This window comes from Oryzias latipes, chromosome 2, assembly GCF_002234675.1.
Source record: "Oryzias latipes chromosome 2, ASM223467v1".
Classification (NCBI taxonomy): domain Eukaryota; kingdom Metazoa; phylum Chordata; class Actinopteri; order Beloniformes; family Adrianichthyidae; genus Oryzias; species Oryzias latipes.
Genome location: NC_019860.2, coordinates 23928240 through 23956170, shown reverse-complemented (window position 1 = coordinate 23956170; position 27931 = coordinate 23928240). Strand labels below are relative to the sequence as shown.

General features: G+C 46.6%; 1 protein-coding gene, 1 long non-coding RNA gene and 2 other non-coding genes across 7 annotated transcripts; 3 read left to right on the top strand and 1 right to left on the bottom strand.

Annotated features, from left to right (window-relative positions):
- Nucleotides 1-65: 65 nt before the first annotated feature.
- Nucleotides 66-25709, bottom strand: cfap47 (cilia and flagella associated protein 47). Of its 3 annotated transcripts, XM_020709437.2 has the most exons (57): nt 25307-25698; nt 24381-24538; nt 24191-24306; nt 23760-23901; nt 23388-23472; nt 23171-23311; nt 22933-23102; nt 22504-22610; nt 21914-22143; nt 21658-21832; nt 21423-21585; nt 21140-21292; nt 20890-21061; nt 20711-20807; nt 20132-20348; nt 19820-20064; nt 19612-19742; nt 19101-19223; nt 18889-19020; nt 18738-18815; nt 18401-18652; nt 18026-18194; nt 17873-17949; nt 17619-17805; nt 16549-16756; nt 15630-15747; nt 15455-15555; nt 14625-14725; nt 14007-14123; nt 13749-13926; nt 13616-13687; nt 13289-13426; nt 13096-13177; nt 12918-13013; nt 12551-12841; nt 11962-12078; nt 11745-11879; nt 11539-11651; nt 11313-11457; nt 11153-11241; nt 11008-11079; nt 10889-10929; nt 10529-10665; nt 10295-10394; nt 8945-9150; nt 8719-8854; nt 8477-8598; nt 7718-7783; nt 7486-7629; nt 6518-6691; nt 5904-6015; nt 4827-4880; nt 4647-4744; nt 4376-4551; nt 1472-3852; nt 936-988; nt 66-834 (listed from the first exon to the last, which is right to left on the bottom strand). In XM_020709437.2, exons 1-55 carry the CDS (start codon nt 25448-25450, stop codon nt 3768-3770), a joined length of 7488 nt encoding a protein of 2495 aa, XP_020565096.1. In that variant the 5' UTR covers nt 25451-25698; the 3' UTR covers nt 66-834; nt 936-988; nt 1472-3767. The 3 variants fall into 3 exon arrangements, with proteins under 3 accessions (XP_020565096.1, XP_020565101.1, XP_020565099.1); XM_020709442.2 differs by lacking the exons at nt 66-834; nt 936-988; nt 1472-3852; nt 4376-4551; nt 5904-6015 and having other exon boundaries at nt 8939-9150; nt 25307-25709; XM_020709440.2 differs by lacking the exons at nt 66-834; nt 936-988; nt 1472-3852; ... (1 more) ...; nt 4647-4744; nt 4827-4880 and adding an exon at nt 4887-5025 and having other exon boundaries at nt 8939-9150; nt 25307-25708.
- On the top strand, nt 7054-7124 carry trnag-gcc. Its single transcript has one exon. It is a non-coding gene; the product is annotated as a tRNA-Gly (tRNA).
- Nucleotides 22660-22731, top strand: trnad-guc. The gene has a single exon. It is a non-coding gene; the product is annotated as a tRNA-Asp (tRNA).
- Nucleotides 23387-27786, top strand: LOC110016515. 2 transcript variants are annotated; one of them, XR_002291829.2, is made up of 3 exons: nt 23387-23499; nt 24454-24557; nt 27424-27786. It is a non-coding gene; the product is annotated as an uncharacterized LOC110016515 (long non-coding RNA). The 2 variants fall into 2 exon arrangements; XR_002291828.1 differs by lacking the exon at nt 23387-23499 and having other exon boundaries at nt 24443-24557.
- Nucleotides 27787-27931: the final 145 nt, after the last annotated feature.

The following is a 27931-nucleotide window of genomic DNA, read 5'->3' as shown; positions in this document are numbered from 1 at the left end:
CGCTATATTCCACTAAGAAACTCATTAAAGTGCTTTTAGAACAAAAAGGAGCCAAAACACTGAAAGAGACTCAAAGAGCATTTTATTTTGAAAAAAACAAGAAAGGAAGCAGCAGGTGCAAAGCAGAGAAAATCATTTATCATTGGCTGTTTAAAAAAAAAAATAAATTTAGTCCAGTTTAAACATTCAAATTCAATTCTGTACTTGAAACTGTGAAACATTTTTTATCTTTTAGCAGGAATTCTCAGAAGAACTGCATCATAGAAGATTCAATGCTGTTGGCGGGAAAGCTTCTACCAGAACACGTGCACTAAATTATAGATGCAGTTACACTTTCAGAAAGTTTTCTCTCAGTCTATCTGCAGTCAAAGCTGAAAATCGTAAAATAAGAAAGGTTTCCCCTTCAGAATGAGAAACTTAATTTTTCTTTTTACCGGAAGTCTTCTTGCTATAAGGCTTCCCATAATGCACAGGTTCAATTTTTTGACCACACACAACATCAATTTTGATTGATTTTCCTCCTGTCTCTGTGTAGGTGCATACTGGGAAGTTATTGTCTTTTAGTTCACAAAGGTGTGTGACAAACGGGTCTTTCGATGTAGCAGGCTCTTGGTCTTTCTTGCCATCACAGATTTCATGTAACGAGTGACTTGGATCAACAATAAACGTATTTTTATCTTTACATTTATGTAAAGGTTCATTGATGGCTTTCATTTTCTCGTCACAATTCCCGTTCCATTCTTTTACGACGTGTTTCTCAAAAAAGTTGTGTCCGAAGATGTGTTCAGCAGAGAGAAGCAGCAGCACAGAGATGACCTGGATCTTCATGGTTCCCTGCAGAGACAAACATCGTCATGACGACACGAGAAAAACGCTGCAGTCAGATCTACAAACCTGCAGAATGACTGAGGATTCACAAAGTCAGACAATCTTACCTCAAAGTTCAGTTTCTCCTTCAGGCTTCCTTTAAAGATGTCTGAGGTTAGACCTGAAATGATGGAAAAGTCGACATTTGACCAAAGCAGAACCATTTATGATAGAATCAAATAAAAAACTAAACAACTTTGACTTTAAACATGGTGACATGTAGTAGTTATAAGTAGTTTTCCTAAACCAAAACTGTGGAGAAAGAAAAGTCTGTCCAGGAATGAAAAGGAGTTTTTATACATATTTAAATTTGTAGTACAGTTTGCTGATTAAAGAAAACCAAGTGTTTATTGTTTCTTGTATCAATCTGACAGCATCACAATCACTGGATGTCTTCTTGCAAATATGTTTGCCTCCATGATGCCTTTTCAAAATACAGTTCATCAATGACTTACAAAAAAAAAGGTTTAAATGACCAAAAAACAGATTCCTCACAGACTTTTGCTCTTCTGAAAATTAAACAGAAATAAATCCCAAATCTGTGTTTGGTAGCTTTTAAATAAACTGTTGTGCAGAGATAAATCTACAGCAGGACTCCTCTTACCTGGTGGGGGGCTCAGGTGTGATGTCAGCGGCTGACCGTGAGAACAGACGATTAGGGAGGAGAGCAGCGTCTGAAGATGCGGTCCAGCTGAAGGGAGGACTTTATAGAGGGACAAATCCACGACAGATGGAGACGGGGAGGGACGGCTTGATAAGGTTTGTGGGTAAATTTGCAGAAATGAGTGATAGGAAAAGATGTGGCCGCGCTGTGTTTGGTCTGAAAATGGTGAGAATTATGAACGTTTCCTAAAGAGCTGCGACGATGACATCATAAGAACACCTGCCTGCTCTGACTCACCAGGTAACCAGAACCAGAACAGTTCCTCATGACACCACCAACCAGACATTTACCCTAAACTACATCACAACCGTCAAATATTGAAATCTCCAAGTTTGCGTATTATCCGATCATATTAAGGTCACCGTCTGAATAATCTGGATTTCATGCAAACATGTAGAGTAAAGACATGATCCGTCAAAGACGACGTGGACAGGTTTTGCTCCCTGTGAGCTCCAGCTCCTGAGGAGAGGTCCACAGCAGCCCACTGCAGTCCTAGAGTGTTCTCACAGAGGCTGGAAGGGTGGCCTTTGGGTCACACACACCTTTTACAAAAGGAAAATCTGTTTAAACGTTTGCTCAAAGGCCTGGGAATGTGATCTGGACTCTGTAAATGTTTTAATCTTTGAATTGTTCACAATGATTCATCCAGCGTGAAGAATCTTCCCTGCCTCACTATGTAGCCACGGGGAGGGGGCTCAAGTCTGGGTCTCCCTGTGCCGGTCCCCAGCCCGGTCAAATACAGGGATCAGTGAAAGCTCAGGTGACCCCTAAAAGGATGTGCTGAAAGGTTCGGCCCCGCTGTCTGGACCAGGACCCCCCTCAGAATGAGACTGGACTGAAGGAGGCTTTTCCTGGTCAGATAAAGGCTCGTTAAAGCGGAGGAACGAGGAAAAAGCTGCAAGAATCACGTTTCTGTTTTAGAAAAACCTACTTTCAAATAAAAATATCCAACTTGAAATGTTTCAGAGTTTTGTCTATATATAAAAACTAAACATTTTTGAACCCTTTGTTACTAAAAACTGAATTTCTTTGGCCTTCAAAGTATTCATAGTCAAATTTCAGCTTCAGCAATCCGTCCATTAAGGAAAGATAGAAAGTTCTTTGTAGTTTTATCTGTAATGCAAATTTGAGCTAATAGTTAAAGTTCACTTTGACTGTTAAATATCGGGGAGGTGTCTCCTTAAATCTCCTTATCAGTCCATTGAAGGTATAGAAACGCTGTTAGAGTGTGGATTTCTGCTTCTTTTTTATTCATCCAACAGGCTTTTCTCTCAGAAGAACTCAATCTGACAGGAAGAGCTTCATTTCTCTGAAAACTAAAACTATTTGTTCTGAAAAATCCACTGCAGATCTACTGTGGTAAATGTTTTAATTTCTTACCCCAAAAAAAACTTTTAGAAAAGTTTTGTTATCATTTTTTAGTCATTATAATGTCAGTTCTATGGTTAGAAGAGATTTAGAAAAGAACGTTGTTCATCCAGTTTGTGGCTCTCTTCTGGAAATATGTTTTTATCAATTTAAAAAATGTATAAAAATGTAGAATTTTGACTTTCTCTGTTTGATTCTTTAGTGTCTTCCTTTGATCGCCTTTTTGAAAGACGCACATCTATACAACACAGCTCTACGTGTTCCAGCTCTGCTTCATTCAGACAGAGAAGGTTGGAAGTGGAACATCTTTCAGGTATCATCCACCTCTGTTCCACAGAAACTCCAACTATTCATCGGTTGACTAGAAACGTCATTCAAGCTGTTTATCCGACCATCGTGACCTATAACCTTTGTCCTTTAGCCTATGCTTCAGGGTAAAACGAGGCTGGTCCCTTCATTTATCGTGGTTCTGTGACGGAGTGGACCGGTGCGACCCGGCACAGGACCAATCAGGAGCAGGAGGTTTGTGTGATGGGACCATTCATGCCTTTATTTGAGGTAAATGGTGCGCGCTAACAAAGAGTTCACTAAGTCACATTAACACAGGGCAGGCACACACATCAACACGTGAAGGCAGGGCTGAAACCTTCCAATCCCAGGGCAGCCACTGCCCCACAGCTGCAGCAGCAGTAACTACAGCAATTATTTTACACCTGCATGGATGACAGCTGGATGAAGTGAAAGAAAAACAGGAACATCTCAATTGTTCGTTTGTGTTACGTGTTGTGTGAGAAAGTCTCTGCAGTTTTAACGAGAACTTCTCCTCATGGCGGGTTTCAGACCTGCGTCAAGTGTTTCTGATCCGACCTCAGGCCTGTGGATCTGCAGGAGGGAGACCACAGAGGTCCAACTGGTACCAGAACTCCTTCATCTGCTCGGACTGGAACACAACACTGCAGAAACCCAAAACGGCATCGGTTAGTTTGGGATCAGAACGTCTGAAAATGTTCAAAAAGTTCCTAGAATCTGTTCCACAAAAGTATCAGACAGAGTTTTACTGTTTTCATAAAAAGACGTTCCATTAGAACATGGGCTGCTGTCTGCTTTATCAGTGGGCGTGGCTAAAGCTCCCATAGGTCCTTTTACAGGTGCCATGTGTCCTTGCTATGAAGCCGTTTCTGATGAATTTTAAGAGTCAGTCTGTGAGATCCACATGGATGGAAATGTCCTTGATTCAAGACCTGGACAGCCTGTTTAGCTGGAGCGATCGCCGGATCCGGGAGTTAGCGAGCTCAGCCATTGGTGAGCTCCACTGGTCAGTGGCGCCATCGTTCCAGCTCCACAGGCCCAACAGAGGCTGGGACAGTTTCCTCACATGTTGATATGACTACTACATTGACTTAACATTGAAACTTGAGGCGTGAATCCCCTCCGGCGTGAATGCTGCTTCAGAGTCCCTCCAGCTGAGAGCCTCACCTGCCCGTGCTCCTTCCCGCCCTGACGGGACAGAAGGTCACTTTGTAGGTGAGGGTTTCCAGAGCGGGAACGCAGAGCCCACCGTCTCCAGTCAGACCGTCTCCTTCCAGCAGCACCTCCAGCATCAGCGGCTCTCCTCCCCCATTACAGACCGGAATCTCTACCACAGCGAAGCTCTGGACACAACAGACACGTTTGGTTTCTTTCTGTGTCACGTCCAGAACACAAACTACGCTGATTCCAACAGAGTCAGGAAAAACCACTGCCTTACCTCAACGACACACTGTACATGAACGACCTTCAGGGGGGCTGCAGGCTCACAGATGACCTCCAGAGAGAACGTGACTTCATGGTTTGGTCCTGAAGCTCCTAAACACAGAAACACGCCGCGTGTCTCAGTGTGTTCCAGCAGACACCGTCCTCAATCTGGGTTTGCATTCAGAAACCTCACCTTTTCTGTGTTTCACCTGGAGACCGTCACAAACTTCCAGGAACGACAACAAACCTGCGTGGGAAGATAGATGAAGAGTTGTTCCTGTAGAACCGTTTCTGTTTGCATGATCCTTTCCATCTGCAGGTTTTCCATCAAATGTTCTGTCCACAAACAGCCCAGTCTGTGTGACCAGACATGAGCGTTCAGCTGCATCAGTCTGACCAGAGAACAGCGGTGACAAATACAGACGAATACATAGAAAAACACAGCAGCTTACCACCACAAATCAGACAAATGTCCAAGAATGAAGGAAACGTGAAAGTGTGGTTTTAAAATCTCCATTCTGCAGACAGACAGCTTTTGGGAAGTTCTGCCTGGTACGGTTGTGTAGCGGCTGCCAGAAGGCAGCAGTGTGTAAAGGTGGAGACCGGGGTGATGTTTCTGGCTCTGCTGAGGCAGCAGCAGGTGCAGATGGATGTCACTGTGGGTAGGGGGTAACCGCTGATTTTCTGCAGTGGCCTCAGGAGGCGTGTTCTCAGTGGTGGAGCGATGGAAGGTCACCAGCAGGTTTGGGTAGAAGTGTAGCTGCTGCCAGGCCTTTCTGACCAGGTCAGAGGGGTTGGACGTCCAGGACAGGTCTGCAGAGAGGTGGACTCTCCCTGCTCCACCTGTTCGCCGTGGATGCATCTTGGCGCGTGGGCGGCTCTGTTCTGCAGGAAGTCCAGGACGAGTTCCTCAGTCTTGGAGATGTTCAGTACCAGGTTGTTAGATGGACTCCTCTCTCCATGTTTCAGGACTTCATCTGTTCTTGTTGTGAAACGCCCAAGTGTCTTCATCAGTCTGAGTGGTTCAAGTCCCACAGACGACCTCCGGGTGAGTCCTTCACATTTGTGATTGAATGGTTCATTGAGAATCCAGACTGAAAAGTCTCTCTTTCTAATCCCTCCTGGTCCAGCTGGAGTCCAGGTCTTCTCAGGGCCCAATGGAAGGACAGCATGGTGACCAGGAGACAAAGTCCGCCTCTAAATCCAGACGCCAGGACTCAACTCTAAGACAACGTCACCTGGATGAAAAGGGACCTTTATCGACAATCACCTGAGCCTTTCCCCCGTTTCCATGGCGACACAGTCAGTGTGTACGGCGATACGTCGCCAGGTTTAATCACCAGGCGGGGTTTGCCGCTCACAATAGGTAAATCCGTCACCACCTCCATGCAACAAACAAGAAAAGGTAGAAAAATATAACATTTGGAAATATTATAGTCCTGTGTGGAATATACATGCTCCTACTGTCAGCAGCAGTCTAGGACTGCATGGACTCTACTGTGACCACTATCTCTATTATTATGGTCTGTTGCAATGCTTTTTTATTGCACATTAGTGTGTTAGTGTGTCCTTTAAAATCACCAAAGTTGCCAAACACCTGGTGAAAAATGAACAACTCCACCAGACGAGTGATCATCCCAGAAGGAGAAAAACCCCAATAAATGGGCGGGGCCAATGGCTAGCATTTTTAGCTATTTCAGCATAGTTTTTGTTTTATAGGAATGTATTGACAGAGAACCTTTAGGTATTTTAGTACAATTAGCATCTTTAGTGAAATTAACATGTGAACAATTACTAATTGCTCATTCAAATTAGAGAAGTTAGCATAGTTAATGGTGACAGTGTTGACCATGCTGAGGATAAAAACATGCCGTCTGTCTTCACCTTCAGAGTGACGGGGGTCCTGCTGGGGTTGGGGATGTCCAGCTGAGTGTGGGAGGTCCTCCCAACAGGGCAGTGAAGCACCACGTGGTCCTCCGGAACAGGGGGCCCCCCGACCCCCCTGAGGGCAAACACACGCTCCGAGTCGGCACAGCCCCCCTGCAGGGACAGCTTCCCCTGTGGGGAGGGGACGGAACCCACACAGAGAGACAACGTTGTGATTCAGGAGTTTGGTAACAGACAACATGACGAGTGGAAACAAATATAAACCATGAAACATCTAAAACATAAACCACAGTGTTTGGTCCTGAATGAAAGTACAAAACAAACAGGATGTGTTTGGTTTTTTTGTGTCTCTGTGTCAGAACCCCTCTTCAGTATGAGAGAGAGGGGGAGGGAGAAAGAGAGAGGGAGGCAGGAGAGAAAGACAGAGGGAGAGAGGGAAAGGGAGGGGGGAGAGGGAGCGAGAGAGAGAGAGAGAGAGAGAGAGACGCTCTCTACATTCTTATACTGCCCTCTGTCCCCTTCCACATATATAAGCATTGGTGGTTCAGTGGTAGAATTCTCGCCTGCCACGCGGGAGGCCCGGGTTCGATTCCCGGCCAATGCAGATAGTTTTTGCCCCTGACATTCATTTATGACCTTTTTTCTGCATCTGAAGGTAAGGGAGGGTCCACATCAAAGAAAACCTTTACTTGGTGACAACGTGATGAAACCACCACGTTTTGAAGGACCTTACTGCAAACATCTGAACAACACTGAAGACTCAAACCGTAAAGCAGCTTCAGTTTCTGCTCTGATCTGACATAAACCAGTAAATGTGTGGCAGGAAATGAAAAGACTTCACATTACATAAGAATAAGAAGTGTGTGTGTGTGTGTGTGTGTGTGTGTGTGTGTGCGTGTGTGTGTGTGTGTGTGGCACTGCTGATGGTTCAAGACAGAAACCACAAATCCCTCATCGGGGGTTACCGTGACGACGCCCGGAGCAGCAGGCAGGAATGTGAGGGGGTAGGACTCCTGAGTTCCTGACTGGACGTGTAAAAGGTTTGGGCCGGAGAAGCCTTCACCGCGCACGACAGCCTCCATTCTCCAGTTCTGCTGCGTTCCGTTGTACTGCAGCAAACAGAGTGACGTCACGTCACCAAGTTCACATAAATGTTCTGAAGCAAAAACAAAGAAGGGGCTCCTTAAGTCTCCTCACCACAGGTATGTGCTGAGTGAGTGAACGGCGGACAGGTGAGCTGAACTCCAGGTGGCTGACTCCTCCCTGTTGGGAAAAGGAAAACTGTAAAAACAAATCCCTGCTGTCATTGTTAGAAGCAGCTTCATAATGTGAACGGTGGAGAGACGGCAGAACGTAGAACACTTGCTCTAACGTTTATGGGATGTAGAAACGGTGAGTTCAAAAGACTAGAAAGATGTTTAGATATCAAAAAGCTGGAGAAGTCCCACAAATGTCCTGCAGAGCATCTAGTTTTGTGTTTTGCAGAAGGAGGAGGAGCTAGCGTCTGTGCATTACACAATTAGCAGAGATAATGCCGGGAAAGGTGTGCATTATTAAAAACTGACGGACGACACGCACATCTCGTCGGGCATTATCCAGTTTATACCATGATCACTTAAGACAGAAATATGCAAACTTTAGTACTTAGATTTAATAGCTTTTTCACAAAAAAGCGGACTATTTGTCGTCTGAACTGGCTAAGCCGGTCACCTGAAAGAAAGCCAGTTCAGACCTCGACGGCATCGGTAAAGGAAAGTGATATCTATGCTGATGATCACGATGTGTTAACTAAAGCATCAGTTCAGAGAGAACTGATCTTACCGCTTGTTTCTGTCCCTGTGATGAAGCTAAAGTTTGTTTTAAAGAATCCAGCGCAGTGATACAGAACATTGAACTACTTTTTTACGTGTGCATTATCACCTTTTAATGCACACCCAGCAGCCTACCTGCACCTACCTGTGCAGTCACCAGCACCTCCAGCAGGTACAGCCTGGTATCCAAGCAGGACTCCATCACCATCTGGCATGTAAACTGTCCCACAGAGTCTGCTCTGAACCGGAGGGGGACGTTCACACAATCTGTGACGAAACACACACCGTTCATGGCATCAATGCATGGACGTTTGAGGGGAACACACACGTTCAGATGTCAGTCGGGCAGTGGTGAAATGCATCGTTCAGAGGCTCAGGTGTTTGTACCTGTAGAGTCGTCCCATGGTGCATCTGCATCCTCCTTCACAGGTATGGAAACAGAGGAAGGCAGAACGAAGTATCGGGGCAAAGAGACCTCCACTCTGTACTCTATCTGCTTCTCCTGGTAGATCTGCCTCCACAGCTGAACCAAAGAGAACCAGGTGAGCATTTCAACGCGTCCTGCAGCTCACCTTTGACATCTACAGATAGTTCTGCGTGAGCACGCCTGTACCGACTGTCTGCAGGTCTTCATGAAGGCCATGCTGGTCCTCACAGTGCTGCTCTGTAAGGTGTGCGTGAGCTGGCGCCTCCTCTGTTCGTCTTCACTCATGCAGTGTTGAGCCCAAACGGCCAGAGCCTGTTCCCACTGCAGATTGATGCGAGGGATCTGCAGAACCTCCTCGAGAAGGTCTCCCACCCTGCAGTGAAGGTTCACAACTGACGAGGAAAACATCAGAAAGATCAAACTAGTCCTGGTGGGAACAGAAACAATGATCTAGAGTCCAAGCTGCAGGTTAGCGTCAGGTTACAAACCTGGAACGACAAAATTAACTACAAGGTAAAAGCTCATGCAAGAACTAAATGAACTAGAAATCCTGCCTGATGCTTCTGCTTGAAAGCTGCAGCTACCAGAGTGCAGAATAAAGAGTGTTATACGAAGTATTCAAAAACAGAATTCCTTCACTACATAGTGCACTATCTAGTGCGTTCTCCATTTTCTAGTGCTGTCTGAATCTACAGTTCCAAAATGCAGAGCCCTAGAAATTACCCAGAAGTCTCTCTAAAATACCAGTGTGCTTCGAAGCCCACTAGATTGTCGAATATAGACCACAATGCATTGCGTCAAAACAATTTTTGCAAAGAAAATGTATTTTTTAAATAAACCATCCATGTTTTTATTGTCAGAACTCAGTGGACTCACAAACAATCATCATAAAACGCTCATATTGATAAGATTTTAACTTTGTGAATTTGATGATGTCATAATCGCCGTTTAAAAACAAAAAGTAGAGAGCGTGGTGTTAGAATAGCTTTTAAAATCCAGGGCACCACATAGTGCTACTATATAGTTTTTTACTAGATTAGGGTGGGAATTCAGACACAGCCATAAACACAGTTATAATCCTCTTTAAGTCACCACCAAGGGGCGCTAGAAATACTAGACCTTTGAGCAACACCCACTTCCATGTCCGGGCCTCTACCTATTGTAGTTTTAGGGATACAAGGCTAAAGGCTGGCACATTTTGCAGCGCCACCTATGGGTCAGTTAGCAACAAAACTTGTTCATCACCCGTATAGCCACTATAGTTTAAACTTTGATGAGGGAGGGGGTTGACCTGTGGAGGATTTATAGCAGCACAAAGTTCCTGTGTAGTCTGGAATGTAAAGGTTTTGACGGACACATTGGGACGTTAAACTGCAGATGAGAGCTAACAGTGTGAAGGTGGGATAGTTAGTTAGTGTGAAGGTGGGATAGTTAGTTAGTGTGGAGGTGGGTTAGTTAGTCAGTCAGGTCAAACAAATCCCAGTATAAACACACAGTTGGTGCAGATAAAGTCATGTGATCGCTCTAGTGAGATACCAGGAGTCCTCAGAGCCAATGGAGAGCTGGTCCTGACAGAGAGAGGAGAAGGAAGAGGAAGCTGTGAAGTTGCCTTCACCAGGTGAACCATGTCTCCCACCTGCAGGGACACAGTTCCACACATGACTTTGCTTCAGGTCTTTACAGTAAATGTCCTCAGAAAAGCCAAATGCAGCAGAGTCTTAAAGTCACTGAGTTTGCATGCGTTTGTGTTGTGCACACACACACACACACCTGTGGGCACAGCAGCAGCACGCAGAGGTGTTTTTTTCCTGGGAAAAAGGGCATGTAGAGGACGTTCAGGGAGTCTTCCTGACTGGCTTTCAGAGAAACACTTCTGGCTTCACTCAGGAAGTCCCCCTCAGCTCCATCTGTGCACAACAACAACAAAAGTTAGGAGGAAAAAACGAGAAACCTTCCACAGATTTACTGGATCTTTTCATTTCTTTTTCAACGCTGCTCAGAGGAAAACATGAAAAAAAAAAGGAACCGGGTTTACATGGAGAACACGGCTAAAGTGGGCTAACATGGAACCAAATTGTGGAACCACCAGAACCCTTTCTGACACTCAGACTTGTGTTGAGGGTTCCTTACCCTGCATTCCCCCCTCAGCAGTTCCGTCTGCTGTTCTCGTGCTGTGGAGGAGGACAGGAACCCGTTTCAATCAAGAGCAGAGGATTTCCAGAACACGAGCTGGGAGGAGAGCGTCTTACGCCTGATGAACGATGCTGTCTATGCCGGATTCAGACTCCAGCGGGTTGAAGCTGGACTCCACCAGCACCACCCTGAGCACAGAGGTGGAGGCTCCGTCTCATCATACGTTGCTGACACAGCTGTTCTCTGTAGGGATCCACATACCTGAAATGAGCTTCTGTCTGGAAGCTGTTGGTCAGCGGCAGCCGGATCCTCCTGAGCTGGTAGCAGGGAGACTCACAGGTCAGCGTGCTCTGCAGACAAACAAAGGTCACAGCTGGAGCTGCAGGTCTGCAGGACGATGGACCGGCGTGAAGATGCTCACCGTAGGAGAGATGTGAGAGACCCGGGTCCTCAGACTGAAGGCAAGAGAGCAGACGTCAGACGCAGAGCTGCAGATCAGAACCAGAACCGCCTGCATCTGGCGCAAACAGAGGCAGCTGGACTGGACGGTCAGCTCTGCACTCGATCTGTAACAACAGTAAATATTTCTGTCTGAATCCAGGAGGTTGAAGGACATCTGTCCGCTCATCTTCAAACATCAGACGCACTTTGGGGGAACGATGACCTTTGACCCGGCAGGAAAGGAAAACCACCGAGCGTCTTCTCCGAACAGTGAGGCCTGGTACCTGATGGTCTTTGAGGACGGGTTTGTCAGACGCACCTGCAGCTCACAGAAACACAGAGGAGAGGAAAACGTGAAAATATCAACTGAAAAACTTTGCAGATGATTGAGCACTGATGCGGTTTCTCCTGCCTGTTTGCTGAGGGTGCCGTGCAGATTCCCGGACAGACTGATGGTGTCCTTGGGGAGGAACTGGGGCAGCGCCTCATACAGGTGAGCGCAGAGCATCAGCACCTGCACCGGGTTTGGCTGACACAGGTCTGTGGGCTGAACACACATGGCAGAGTGCTGAGAGGAACCAGCAGCTTCATCCCAGAATGTGGACTTCAGCCTTCAGCTCTGGGTTTACCTGAACATTCATGCTGAGGTGAAGTCTGCTCAGGACCTGAACCACCAGCAGATTGTTGTGAAAGATTTCCTCCAGACTGCTGGGATCCGCGTACGTCCTGGACAGGAAGCCTTTGATCTGACAAGGAAAAGGCGGTTTAGGGAGGAGCTGCATGAATGCTGGTTAGACCACAGAAACACAGAGGTTTTCATTTTACTTCAGATTTGATGCACAAATCAAGCTCAATGATTCGCTGATAGATCCACTGTTTTTACTTTTTAATATCCACAAAACAAAACATAAATAAAACATTGCCTATTTTTTAGCTTCAGATTCTGCTGGATTCACGTCAGTCGGTTCAAGAGTTACCGTAATCAAAGGAGATAAAGCAAGTTTGTTTTTTCTGAACGGTTCCTCACACAGCATCAGAGAAAACCTTGTTCTCTTTTGCTGGAGAAACTGCAGTTTAAGGTATAAAATATCTGTGAAAATTGACTTTTTTCCCTTTTGCTTTTGTAGGAGCCTTCAAAGTTCCCGAGTTCTGGAAGGAGCATCCCTTCCTTCAGCAGGAACATCTGTGGTGCCCAGCAGACAGCGCTCAAACACTAACCAGGTAAGGGCAGTGAGCGGCCAGCAGAGAGGCCAGCACCAGCCCGTCCGTGAAGTCCAGGTCAAAGTTGACGATCCAGCGTGCCGGGGTGTGAGCGGTTCCTCCCGCGGCCCACGGAGACCCCCTCATCCGGTGGTAGTGCGTGTTGAGCCAGAAGAGCAGCAGCAGCTCCTGGGAGGAGTAGACGTTGCTCTGCACAGACGGGTAGCTGCTGAAGAGGAGGCCCGCCGCCTCGCTGTGGTCCAGAGGTGAGGTCTGACATCCAACCGACACGCGCCGCAGCACCAGAACCTGAGCGGAAATGACCAGGAAAGACCAGAGTCCTAGAACCAACCCAGCCTAACCAGAACGGAAGGTGCTGGCTCACCTTGTAGGTCTGCAGAAGAACGTCGGTCCACGAGCGTCTGCTCAGAGATTCATACTCAGCACCTCTGCAGTCCAGACCTTGGTGCCAGGATCCTGCCTGAGGGAATACACTCGTCTGTGACCTTCTCACACAAAAGGGCGTGGAAAAGCGGTAGCAGCAGGTGTTTGGGTGTAGGTACCTGCAGGAGGCACCAGTGTTCAAACTCCTGCTCATCCAGGAGGTCCTGCGGTCTGATGTGGGAGAGGCAGGCTCCCTGCACCCTGAAAAACCACAGATAAGTGAGGAGGGAGCAGATACTGAAATCATAAAAACCTTCATGGTTTTACAGAGACGAGCTGAAAGCTTTGTAAAGCGTCTGCAGTGAAGCTCACGTGAGGAAGGACAGAGCGGCTTGGTGGCGCCGCAGCAGCTCCTGGACGCGGCGTTCCACGTCGTCGCTGAGGCTCCGGCAGACCGGAACGCCAGGAATCTGTCTGCCGCTCAGATGCTGAAGCATGTCCACGAAAGACCTTTAGAAACATGGAAGCCTCACATCTGCACGCTGACAGGACTGTGACACGCACATGTCCAATACAACACAACTTTATTTATAACACAAACACGGTACGGAGCAAACAGAGATACTATAAAAAGATGCAAAAATAAGACTTTGGGGTTGAATAAATAGATGTAGGCCGTTGGACGGCGTCCACTCTCACCTCGTGTCTCTGTTTTGATTGACACGGCGACTTCCTCCATCAGCGCCGCTGCTTTGAGCGTCTAATGAGACTCTGAGCAGACAGCATGAGTGAGAAAGTGTTCTGCATTGTCAGCTGAGAGCTCGGGGTCTACCTTCTGAGCGTGTGCGGCACGGTGACGGGGTGTGGCCCCGCCGGCCATCCAAACAGGCTGAACCACCTCTCCACAGCCACCAACACGGACCGCTCAAACGCCCCCTCCTCTGTGTCGGCGGCAGCAAACTGTGGGGCGGAGGCGTCCCCGCCGACCGACTCTGTTGATCCGCCGCCGTCTGAGTGAGAGAGCGAGGAGAGCACGGCGCCGGTAAAAAGACGAAGAAACGTCCCGAAATCAGTGGAAATGCTTTCAAACCTGAACTCTGGTTTGCTGAACTGCTGTGATGGAATGAAGACGATGACAATGCTGAGGGTCCGGACGCTGAACTCGGGGAGCTGACGCTCTGAAGAAACGCCGTTACTGTCGGATCCTCTGGAGGGAAAACATTCCATCAATAAACAGAGTTCTCTGAGAGGATCCCTTTGCATTTGTCCTTCAAACAGAACCACTGAAATGATTCAGCCTCATTTCTAAACTTTTCCTGTCACAGAGGTGAAGCGGTTTGTACCTTCACCTCACAACAAGAGGGTCCTGGTTCAAATCCCAGCTCTTCCTGTGAAAGTCTTCAGAATAGCCTTTAAATTACTGCCTGCATGTATTTTGCTGGCAGACAGGAATATCTACAAAGGAAACATCATTCCTGAAAGAATTTTCCAGATTTCAGAACAGGACTGCCAAACCCGGATCTACAGTCCAGTTTGTTTTTCCGACACCTCAGTGTTCCAAAGTTTAGAGAACCTGTCGTTCCCAGTCTATCAGAATCTGGACCTGACTGCTGATTTAACATTGTAATACACTTCAACGCTGAAATAGTGGATTTGACATGATAAGGACCCTTAAGGGTGGTTCTTTAGGGTTCCATCTAGTGAGTACCTATCTTCACGACGACCCGCTGGTTCCAGTGATGCAGGGCCAAGTATGGCCAGAGAGTCAGCAGACTGTTGTCAGCAGCAGCACAAACCTCAAAGCTGAACCTGGAGGAGAAAACAAAAACACCTTTTCTCACAGGTTTCATCCCGCTGGAAGGAGGATGACCAGTTAACCTTTATTTAAAAGCAGAACATAAACAAACAAAGGTCTCTGTGGTCACTAAACTGAACTGTGTTTATCCACAAAACCCGTTTGTAAAAAAATTAAGGTTTTCTGACATGAAACTACTGTTTCTGATCATGTGACCGATGTCTGGTCACAAGAATGAAGAATGGCGGCTACAGCGAGAGACGAACTTAGTGACAAGTTGGTACCAGTACCAACATGTACAGTACTGTGTTCAGTTTTGCTGTACTATTCCAGCGATTGTGGGCGGGCTCATATTTCAAGGGGTCAGCCCGTGAAGGTGGGCAGAGTCTAAATGGCAAAGCTAACGTTTTTCTGAACTTCAGTTTCTTTCCTCAATCAGAGACCTGACGGGTCAGAGAGACATGCACAACGCTCTGAGAAAAAAGAGCAGCACGGTCGAGGTGAAACGCACGTTAACGTCAGCGCGTGTGAAAACAGACGCAGCGCCGCAGGGCGAACTGTCAGAATGAAGGAAATAAAGCATCTTAGACGCCTCTGCTTCACCTGGTCACGCTGCTTCATCCCTCTCAGCGTGGACGGGTTTTATTTACACTTTTTGAAGCAGCGTTTAGGCACCGGAACCGTTTCAACAGTACCGTTTCCAAAATCCAACAGTAGCCATCATCCTGGGGTGCAGCAGGTACCTGTTGTGCATGTGGTCGGTGAAGGTGATGTTTGTGCGCAGACACACACGGACGGCAGAACTGAAGGTCACGGTGCAGGTCAGAGATGCAGCACTGGCCTCCTGTTCCAGAGACATGGAGAGAACCAGCTGTTCTCCAGTGTTCCAGCCTCACTTTCAGGACTCAGCACCGGTACCTGTTTGTGGTTCTGAGCAGGAACCGTGTTTCCTTCAGGAAAGGCGACAGAGAAAGGCCGACTCTTCGTCCCGTCCTCCAGCTCCACCTCATCGACTTCAGCAGAAACCTTTGTCCCACTAAAAGCAAACATGAGCAGGAACCCTGAAGGTTCTGGTCTCATTCACACCTCTGACTGATCAAAGATTAAACATTAACATTTGTTCATTCATGAGCAAACTAAATCTGTTGTTTTATACAAACGTGATAAATGACTAGAACTCCAAAATCAGCCGTGTTCTAAAGTCTACAGTTCTCATTGAATGCTCTGCGTCCAGTTTCAATGTGACGTCAATGTTCTGATGCCATGAAAGGTCCAGGAGCGTTGTGAGCATTTATTGATGTTTCGATATCAAACTGTGGTGTCAACCAATCGGGGACTCAGCTTTGGTCTGTGACGTGTTGATGATGTAATCAGTGGGTGGAGTCAGAAACCAATAGGAAGGAGAATCTGACCGTTCTGCTTTTGAACTTTAGGACATTTTTCTTTTTCCCATCAAGACGATAATAAAAAGTTCCACTGATTTTATTTGTACTTTTTGCCTCCTCAGACCAACAGAAGTCCCGCTGAACGCGGCCGTCGTTTTCAGACGCTGCTCATGCAGAACACGGTGAAGCTCGCCGTAGCGGGAGAATCTCTGAATGACATGGAGTCGCGGTTACCGACGTTCTTGTAGAGCCCTTCAAAATAAATCAACCTGATCTCTTCACATCAACCGTGTCTTCCATGATGCAGCGATGAGGCTAAAAACCTGATGGAAGCTCCACCCACATGTGGTGGGAGATTGACGGCGTCCAGACAAGCGTCCAACCTTGTGTTCAGCGTGAACGGAGCTTCACATCGTATTCAGTAAAGGTGATGCATCTCTGTAGAGACTAACCTGGGATATCCGTCAAGTTTCAGCGTGAGTCTGGTCTCCACGCTGCTCCTCAGAGGAGCTGGGCCCACAAGGACTCTGCGGGGCTGCAGGCTGATGGTCGGGAGGTTAAAGGTCACGGTGACCAACAGTCTTCTGTATGGAGATTGCCCTTTGACCTCCTGCTGTGGTCCCAAGTAAAGAAGGATAGATGCTTTGGTTCCTCGAGTTCCTGAAAGGAAGACAGTCTCTTTAAACTCTCAGAGCGGGTTCTGGAGAGGTTCTTGGCGGGGATGGGAAAATAACACAACCTCTTTAAACTACGGCTTGTGCTATGAATGTAATGCAGAGAGCTGGGAAAAGCAGCTTTGTGCTGAGGCAGCCGCAGTGGGAGTGGAGCTCTGCTGAGAAGAGTTGCTGGTAGAAATAAGGATGGCTTTCAGCTGAGTTTATTGGTTCTATGCAGTGGAAAAAGTTAGAAGTGTTGTGAATATTGAAGGCTTTCAACCCGTGCGTGGAGAGCTTCTGCTGCTTCTTAGGAGGAGGAGAAGGAGTTGGAAAGACACTAATGTGCCCAGATGTAGTAAATAAACATAGATGTAATGTTGATTGATTATTGATTATTAGTGTGTGGTTTCTGTGGTACTCCTAATTTGTGGATATCTGTTCCCAGAAATACAAGATGCTCCTTCCGTTCCTTCCCTTCACTGACTCACATCCCTCCGTCTGCGTTCAGAGTTTCTTGTGATGAGGGGATATCAGAGGAAGGTTTTCTACAACAGAAGCATCCCTTGGATGTGTGAAGAAAGTGAAGAAGGAAAGAAAGGTTCACTTTTGTTTTTGTGCTTTAAGAAGCTGTGGCAGAAAACTGAACCATCCAGATAAACAAAACTTCACGTGCTGGTTACAACAGTCCTGTCAAACCCTGTTTTTTGTTGTTATTTCACATAATTTAGGGATCTGGAACATAAAAAGAAACATTTCTTGACTGATGTTAGAAGAAAAACTTATTCTGGAAAAAAGGGGCAGAAAAATGTCCCACTCCAGGGAAACTTGTGGGTTAGCGTTTTCTGACACGTATGCAGAAAGCGGACCTGCAGGGAGGACCTCTGGGTGGACGGTCACCACCACATGGACGGACTGGTCCGGCTCCAGGCTGCCGGATGATGGAGACACGGACAGCAGGCCTGCTGCTACTCTGCAGTCAAACCACCAGCAGACCGGATATCCTATCAAACTCCAGCAGACGCCGTCTCTGCTCGCCGCTTTCAGCTCAACCGTCTGTCAAAGCGAGAGAAAACTTTGAAAAAATGCAGAGAGAGAGGAGGCGAACGGGAGGAGGGGATACCTGAGAGGACAGGTGAGACTGAGGATCCAGATGAAACTCCAAAGCGTTGGGAGACATTTCCAGAGGGGGGGGCAGAGCTGAAGACGGTTCAAGCACAACGTTAAGTCAGAGAAGCTCACGGCGTGTGGGAGCGGTCACCTGTCGCCGCCACACCTGTCGCGTGTATCAGCGGTGCTGCTTCCAGGCTGTCAGAGCGACAAGGAGCTTTGATGAGGCTTCTGCCTCTGGCTGTCCGTGAGGAAGAGGAGGGCGGGGTGGGAGAGGAAGGTGGCCAGTGGATTCCATTGACATTCAGATGAAGGTGGAACTCGTGGCTGGCCACCTGGAGATAAAAGGTCTCTTCAGGGACGGATCACCCATCACTGATGACTGTGGTTGTCATGGTAACCAGGAGTGCATTACATTACAAACATTAAATTACAATAATATTTCATTAACTTTTCTAAAAGACACAACTTTATTTGTTTCATTTGAAACTGAAACAAATAAAGTTTCCCTAAAACCTGCAGACTGGTGGTCCACTTTGACCTGGGTGGGGGAGAAGACGAGGGAGCACTCCTCCGTCTGGCCGGCCTGGATCTCCACACCGTTCAGGCCTGGATCTGTTCTGTGCTGTTGGTGAGAACTGGTACTTGGTGGGGGTGGGGGGACCTGGACGAAGAAGTCTTTGTGGTCTGGCAGATGGAAGGCGACTCTGGCGGTGGTCGCACTGCGGTTGGTGAGGCTGAAGGGGATTCTCTGCTGAGAGCCGACGTAAACGCCGTGAAACTGGAAGTGGGTCTGAAATGAGCAGAAAAACATGGCGGTTTTTCCTAAATACCACAATGCATTCTGGGGGAAACCTTTGTCCAGGTCGGCCCCTCACCACGCTCACGTCTACGTTTGGAGGCTCCACCGTTCCCACCACCCTGAGCTCCACAGACTTCATGTTCCTCAGAGATATCTGTGATAAACCCAGAGGGAAGCTCCTCACAGTCGGGTCTGAAAACTCTCTGCTTTCTGCTCATCAAGCTCACCTCCACTCTGGCGTCCAAACGAGCGACTTGTTCTGGACTGTAGCGGATCTGTAGCGCGGCCTGACCTTTGCTTGGTATGACTCCTTCACCCGGACTCACCGCCATGCCTGCTGGGAGATGCTCCTCTGCAACCTGCCTCACACCAAGAAAGACGATCGTCTCAACAGACGTTCCTGAAGAACAGCCTTAGTTCAAAGAGCCGATGGGAGAACCTTGTAGTAGGCGTGGTTCTGTCCGCTGTTGTGTAGGACAGCAATCCTGACTGACGGCGCGTTGAGCGGCACGGATCCAAACGTGATTCTGTCCTGGGCCGGCTGCACGGACGTGGATCCCAGCTGAGAAACCAGAGTTTCAGTTTGGAATCATTTGATGCAGAAATGAAGTGATTCCAGCAGAAAGCGGATCAGGATGTGAACCAGCAGCTGAAGGAGACTTCCTGGTGTTAAAGTTCTGCTAAAGTGGACTGGGTCTATTGTCTTGACCCAGAAGAACCAGGAAAGACAAGTGGGATAGACTGAGTGGAGCACAGAACACGCCACACCCCCCTTCATCTGGTTTCCTTCCACAGACGGACTGAACCAAAGTGGACCAAACCACGCATCACCAACACCCGCTCATTAGGGGGCGTGGCTGGTTTTTGCTGCTTGTTGATTCATTTACATCATTGTTTCCAGATTATGAATCACTGATTACTGTTGAAAGATCAAACCAAATCCCTGTCACCTTGGCGACACAGTGCAGTTGTTGCGTGTTGCCCTCGTGCACAAAGACCTCCAGGTCTCCTTCAGAGGAGGAGGAGAAGGACGGACGCCACACCACCTCACAGTCTAACTCACTGAGCGGCCGGACCGTTCCTGGAAAGTACCACGGGACATCGCACAAAAGACAAAACAACAACCAAAGAAGGGAAGCAGGAGTTGCACCGGAGCACCTGTCGCCGGTCGAACGGAGAACGGGAAGTCGTTCTGCGTGACGATGGGGCGCCAGGTGAACTCGGCGGCTCGATTGCACGGGTTTCGTAGGGTCACGGCGCTCCTGTGCCCTGCTGCTGCCAGCACGGTGGGGGTCGGGGGGAGCGCCAGCAGGGTGGTGGAAAGCTCCAGAGACAGAGGGATCACCTGGGCCTGGACCACTATCTGACCAGGATGACTCTGGTTCACAGAGTAGGTCAGAGGTCTGGAAGGAACCGCATCGGTGTGAGACGACTGTGGATCCCTCTGGTCCGGAGGAGCCGAGCACAAACCTGCAGAAGGAGCCCGGAGCGCTGCTCTCAAACACCAGAGGGAAGCTCTGATGGGAGAGCGGAGGAAGGATGTGGGAGAGGGGGGCGGAGCCTCCAAGCTCAGGACAGTCCACCTCCAGATTCAGCCACACGTGAGCTGGTAGAAGATTGATGAGCGTCAGCGTCTGAACACACTGTGAATCCACACACACCCTCCCAAAGTCCAGGAGGCGGGGCTCTGTGGAGGAGACGAGCTTTCAGACAGAATCTGCAGCTGAGGCCTTCATTCCAGTCCTGTCACTGGCCTTCAGGCAGCAGTTATGGGTCAGAAGAAGACCTTTCTATGCGAGCACTTACAAACATTTATACAGAATTTATACACGAATGAATCAGGAGCGTATTCGTGGCATGGCCACACGCTTCCTGCTCTGCTCTATTCTGATCATCCACTGTCAGACCAACAGATCGATGAACGTCTTTGTTTTCCTGCTCTGAGCTGGAACTATGCCATAGATAACGACACTAAAAACCTACTTAAAGACGACTGGGAAGACGTTGACGCTAGCTCAGAGGCTGATGGGAGCGACAGGAAAGTCTCACCTACGATAACCCGGTAGAGCTCCTGAGGGGTCAGAGTTCTGCTACAGTCCTCCTCCTGCTGACTGGTTGAAGGAACTGCATTCGTCATCTCTGAAGGCTTTGCAAAATCCAAACAAAAGGACGTTTTTAAGCTACCTTGAAATGAATGATTCTAAATACTAAACCGTCTCAGAGTTTACCTGAAGTCTGGACTCTGTGTCCAATGAAAAGCTGCGTTTGCTTCCTGACAACAAGCTGGCCTTCAGCCTCGGCTCGGAGGTTTCGTTCTCCTCCGGGTGAAGTTTGGGGGGGAGGAGGCCGTGGCAGGGAACGATCCCGATGTCCACGCCGTCCTCCAGGCTCTTCTGCTCTCTGCAGGAACACGGTTCACCTTAAATCTGTTCTGCTGAATTGTTGTGAAAATTTAACGGACTGATAAAGCAAACCGACCTCTCCTTGATCTGATGAAGTCGTGTTTGTCGGCGGCGCCTGATGAAGTCCACGTAGGTCTGGCGGTGCTGTCGTCGCCGCTCAGAGTCTTCCTCACTCAAAAGGTGCTGGTTGTCCACAGACCGACAGGGTGGGACACCAGAACCCATGGACCTGATCTTACAGAAACACAGAAGAACAGATTTCTGACTGACTGTGACTTCTAGATCCTTCCTGATGAGATAAACATCTCAATAATCCTCAGAGGATTTATTACAAAGTTTAGGAAAAGAACTTCTCTCACCTCCTGCTGGTTTCTCTGTGAGGAGACGGCATTCTGATGGCGGGCGCTGGGCTGTGGTGATGAAGAGCGCTCTCTCCATCCCTGCTGCTGCTGCTTGTCTCTGTCTGGCATCTCTTCAGCTGCTGGTCTTCCAGCTCACAGTTGTGAATGGGACGCTGCAGCCCTGTGGAGATCCCTTCTGAATATATTTCAAAGGCACAAACCTCGCAGTGAACCAACGGTGAAGTTTCCTGACCAGCACTTTGCATTTTGCAGGTAGCAGAAAGATGCAGAGTGATGGTGTGGAAGCTGCAGAGCTTCAGATCCACTTCCTGGTCTTCGTTCCTCGAGGAAACGCGTCCCTGGACATCCAGCTTCTGCCGCCCACAGAAGCTGCCGTGCTGACGGGCCTTAAAGGTCAAAACTACATCCTGAACACAAGACAAATGCAGACAGTGGTCAGAAATGCTGCACAGTCGTGGAGGGACTCTCCACGCCAGCCTCACACCCACCAGGCGCTGGCCTGGGCCGACGGTGGCACCGGAAGGTTCTGCGGAGAACTGAGCCAATTTCCGGAAACGGAAGGTGACAGGAAGTTGCTGGCAGAGATTCTGCAGCACGCACAGGACGTCCGCACGCTGGCCGGGCGCACAGCTGGGGAAATCGAATCTGTGTGAGGGACTGGGCACCAGACGCACAGGGAGGCCTGAACCGGTCACGGCCACCTCCACGCTGCTGCGAGCTGAGAGGAGACCAGAGGTCAGTCCTGCTCCTTCATGACACACGGCTGATTTAAATACACAAAACATACGTTTAAAAAATACAATAATTACTCTGTGAGGTTTATCTGCTCAGAAACTCACAGAAATAAGTCTTTGCTTTATTTTATCTGTTAAACTTCTTTTCCATGATACTCAGAATACCCTACAGATTCTGTTTTATGTCCATTTGACTTGATTATTGTGTGAATTTTACATTTCTCAGTGAGACAAGGAAAAACAAATCACATGTAACTCAATACACCAGTTCACACCAGGTCGTATTTTATTTTTGGATCTTCTGAAAATACTCTGTAACATGCAGCATGGGGGGAGGGGCGTACCAGCACCATGAGTGAAGCCGTGTCTCCTCCCCACGGAGTCAAACAATAGGAACAGGCAGTAATCCTGTCTGCGGGGGGAAAGGTCACGTGCCCTCTGGCCAGCATTCCTGAAAGAGCAAATAAAAACCCTTCTAACACAACCTGACTCACAGCAGCTCCTCGTTAGTATAGTGGTAAGTATCCCCGCCTGTCACGCGGGAGACCGGGGTTCGATTCCCCGACGGGGAGTTACATACTTTTTATTCTTCTCCTGTACCATTACTTATCTTTTGTTTTTATTAAAATGTCATTTTAGAGTTAAAAACTATCAAACTTCATCACTGCATGAGCATTTCAGAGCATAAACCACTCTGATGTTTAAACTACCGGGAGAAATGTGACATCAAAGTCTAAATTTACACGCAACACATGTGGAAATAGATGAAATACCTGCTGTAGACGGGGCTGAAGCACAGAGATAATGTGGTTTTGTCATTTGGACTGAGCCGACCCTGATCCGGCACGCAGACCAGGGTCTGACGGACGTCATCGTTGGCTGAGCTGCACTTCCTCATTTCCTCCAGCAGGGCGGCGTCTGTGCTCCTCTGAAGATCGGTTCCCTGAATAGCAGCCAAAGTCAAACCTCTGAGGTGTTTCTCTGGGCTGTTGCATCCACAGAATCACTCACCAGCTCAGTGCCTGCAGCCGTTTCCTGCAGCAGACAGACCCAGTCACAAGCCGCTGGGCCGCGGTTCCTCAGAACCGCTTCCTTCACATGGGATGTCCCAAAGTAGACACATCCAAACTCCAGGCAAGGCAAAGGTCTCCCCTGTGCAGAAGCCCGTGTTTACAAGATAGGAAATGACCCCCCCCCCCCCTTCCCTTTGTGAAATGTGATGTTTTACCTGCAAGTCAGAAACTTCCAGACGCTGCTCCACCACCTCTGCACTGATGCTGAGGACAACCACCGGTCCGTTCTGGAGCTCCACCCTCACACAGAAACATAAGGGAAGCTAAGTAAGCATAAGTTCTAGCTGTAATAAGTGTTTAAAGTAATAAATCTATTTTCATTTAGGACTGTATTCAGACTGGAAAAATCCTTTGTTCCAGATTGAGTCCTGTGTTCAGACCGGTATCAAGAATCCTATCGTGTTGCAGACCAAAGCTTGTAAACAAAACCACGTGACTAAAGATCTCTTTAGTCATTGGCCAATAACTATGAGGGTGGGGCAAAACTACAAGAGCTGCGCTTTACAATACAGAAACATAAGACACACAGAAATTGTTCTGAAATCTGCTTGGGCCTGTCGGTGTTCAGTTCCACTTTCAGCCACTTGGTGGCGCCAGCGGCTACGACTCCACGGTGGGGTGAAAGGCTGAGCTGAGCATCTCTGCCGTCACATTGAATACGAAACATGCCTGCGGAAAATAAACAAATACTAGCAAACACTGTGAACGTTATCAAATATACTGGGTCTGATTTAAACAAATATGTTAAATAAAACATTAAGGAATAAATGTAATGACAGGAAAAAACAATGACCACAAGAAAACAACAGAAAAGTCCCAACTTGTGTACTCATACATTGAACTCAACAAAACATACTGACGTGCTTGTATATTTCATTATTCCAGAAAAGTATAAAAATTATATAAACTATGTAAATAAAAGAGCACTAAAACACAAAGGTTTTTATTTTGAGCTTACCTGGCGCTGATCCATGGTTAGTTATAGGATGATGTTTGACGATCACTTCACTGCTGGCAGCAACACAACCAAAGTCAATGGATGAATCCATGGAGAGCAAACACACCCTGGGAGGCCTGAACCAAAGAAGAATATTAAACAATTATTCAAAGATGACTTTACTGACTTTCAGATAATGAGAGAAACCTACACCAACAGTGGGATAGAGATGGTTTCTTCGTCGTCAACGTGAACTTGAACACAGTCTCTGATCTCCTCGTCAGACTCCGGCGAGAACTTCAGAGAGACGCTAACCGACAGGCCAGAGGCCAGAGAGACAGCTCCACATGGTGGATCAAGCTGGAACACCTGAGGGGGAAATGGACAGGTGAGCTGTTTCTCAAATTGGAGGTGTGCACATTTTCGGTCTGCTCTTCAGCATAACTGACTTAGAAAAGTTTAAACTTGAAATTCAAAGCTACTTCTTCAAATTATGTCCTTTTAGGTCTAAATAAATCAATATAATAGACCAATAGGGAACAAATAGCAAAACAAATATACAACTTCAATCTAATGTGTTACTTTTGACAATAATTTCATTGCAATAAACTACATGAGTAAAAGAATAGTTAGCTTAGTAGCTAACATTAAGTATTTGCATTACTAGCTGAAAAAATCTTTTAAAATACTTTATTTACACTGTTCAACACGTTATTACAATATTTAGAACTTCTCAGATTTAGGATACAAATCAAATAACTAATTAAAAAGTTTTTTAACATTGTAAGTCAGAAACTGTTAATTTTTTAACACCGTATTAGCTAACCGAAAAACATAAATCATGACATTGCCATTACTAAACATCATGGGTAAATCATTATATTGAAATGTGTCTTAAAAATTTTAATTAACAATCAATCAAATCAATGAAGACTAAAATGGTCGCTGATGCCTACATTTATTTCAATTCAATTAATCTCTTAAATACATGGTTTACTTTTTCACAAGCTAATGATCCATTTTGTCACGTGCCTCGTTTTAGCAGCATCTTTTTTTTCTCAAGGGAAATACGTTATTCCGCCGTCTATAATTAGTTTTCTTATATAAAAATAACGCAAAGGTGTTATAGGAGGTTACCTTCAGTGTAGGTTTAGTAAAAACGATTTTCTTCACGCTTTTCCCGATGTTCGTCACCGCTAAGACGGTCTCGTAAACCTCCCCGCCTCTCGCATTCTTGAACTCAACCAGTGGCGGGTCGACCCGAACACAACTTCCAACCATCGCGGTACGAAGTCACACTTATAAGTTTGTTTAAAAAAATAATTCCGAGGTCAAAATAATAAAACAAATTTACTCTTACAACCGGGATATGCCGCTATTAAACGAACGTTGTCGGCGGCTGTGGTAGTTTTTTTCGTTGCTATGATAAACGATGATCGACAGCTGTTACTAGGCAACATGTCGCAGGGGGGGGGGTCGCTTGTTTTATGGCTCGAAGGAGCACAGAAGGGCGGTGCAGCGGCCACCCCTTACACCGCCTCACCTCAGTGGCAGCTCTGGCTAAACCAAACATGAGAGCAATGCCAAATCCAATGTTCTTCAAAATAAAAATACTTTTAACTAAACTAATTGTGTTGGGAAAAAAACAAGTTTTAAGAATAGAAACAATAAAAAAAACAGCAATACATTATATATCACAAATGACAAACTGTTTCATTATAGTTAAAAAAACGAAGTATATTTTAAATTAGAGTCAGATTTTCAGGACTAAAACTCTAATTTCTTGGAGAAACGTCACCTGAATGACGGAGAACCTTTACTGACATATTCAGAATACTTCACAGCTCAGTGTGGATGAGAACTGTTCTTCTGAATCTTTTCCAGTAAATGTGAAGATTATTGTGCAGTTCCTCTTCCAACGGTAAATACCAAAAAGTGAAAGGATTTTTAAAGTGAAGACCACTTCAATAACAGTCATATCGGACTAAGCCGCAGTTTTCCCCAGTATTCCTATGTGGGAACCACATCCTTATTGATGCAGCCCACAGCTACAATGACACAACCAAACTGCTATTGTTACCCGTTTTTGGTGCAAATTTGGGGCTCCCGGTATTTTGTGTAGCTCGCAGCATCCCACACTCCACTGGAATAGGTTTGTTGTGCTGCTTTGTTGACACAAATTTCAGGCAACACAGCTAAAAAAAACCATGCCTCTCTTGTTAGGGTCTTTTACTTCCAGAAGGGCCATGCCATCTTTTCAGAAATAAATCCATTCATTTATCTTGACAAACTGAAATCATTTGATAAATATCGTTTTTGCTTTGTTTGTCAAAATCCCAATTTTGAGTTAACTAAGAAAAATTAAGAATTCACGCAGCTCTGAATTATATATTTGTGACAATCAACTATGGTCTTTAGCTGAGTTAAAGATGGTACTTCACTGAAATCAAAATCAAGCAAAAATAGTTTGTTAAATCAAAAGACTTGAGTATAAACATTCAAAGAAAATGTCAAACAATACCATCAACAATATTTATAATCTCATCAAAACTGATACTGTAGTTCATAATCACATTTTGTCATGAATTTCAGGCTTTTTAAACAAAAACTAGTTTCAAACACAAAACGCAGGACACAAGTGTTCTGCAGTGAGTTTAAGATTAACTGTACGTTCATTCGTTAAGAAATGAGCTGCTGGAAGGAAACCGCCATCCCACGGAAAGTGGTTTGCTTCTTATGTGACCTCTGCATTTCTTAGGTTGAATCTACTGAAGTAAAATCCACCACAATGTAGTGTAACAGTCCTTTGGAGGTCAAGTATTAAGCAGTTGGGAGGTCAGAAATGGCAACAGGGTCTTCAGTGCTGTGGTGGTGATCTCAGGGTATTCTGCCATGACCTTAATCCAAAACATGGGTCGAGTTGTTGTCAGTCATTACCATCAGTGATGTTTTTCTTGCACAGAGATGCTGATTCAATTAAATTCAATTGTTTTGGTATAGCCCAGTATTACAACACAGTTGTATCAATGGGCTTCACTAATTGTAGAAAACATAAAATCAGTTATAAAGTACAATGGGTAATGGCTTAATTACACTAAACTAGACAAAACTAAACTGGGCATCCCTGCCTTTCGACCCTCCTCCTCAGAAAAAGAAAAATTCCAAAAAAATAAAAACGATACCAGCGAAAATAGGAAGAAACGGACAGGTGTTGTACCAGATAATTAGCTTATCTTACTCTACAACTACAACAGATGAGCTTCATCCAGATGGAACTGGGCGGCTCGGAGTGCGAGACGAGCCAGGGGCAGGGTCCACGGCCAAGTACAGTAGCAGGAGCAGAGACGAGCCAGAGGTGAGGTCCACAGCCAAGTACAGGAGAAGGGGCAGAAATGAATCAGACGCAAGGTCAACAGCCAAGTACAGGGGCACAGACGTCCCAACTGGAATCTGGAATCACTGCTTCTCCCCTGGAGAGGAGTGGGAAAGAGTAACAATGCATGTACAAAATATAAAATCAGTTATAAAATACAATAGATAATGGCAAAACTAAATTTAACAGACCAAGCTAAACAGGGCATCCTTGCCTTCAGATGCTCCTCCTCGGTAAAGAAAAACTCCTAGAAAATAAAAATGACTCCAGATGTAAAAAAGAGTACATCTCAGGGGTTTCCTCATAAAGGAAGATCCTCCCCAAGGATGGACAGGCGATGTACCAGTACTCTTAAAGAAAAATTTGGCTCATCTAACTCTACAACTACA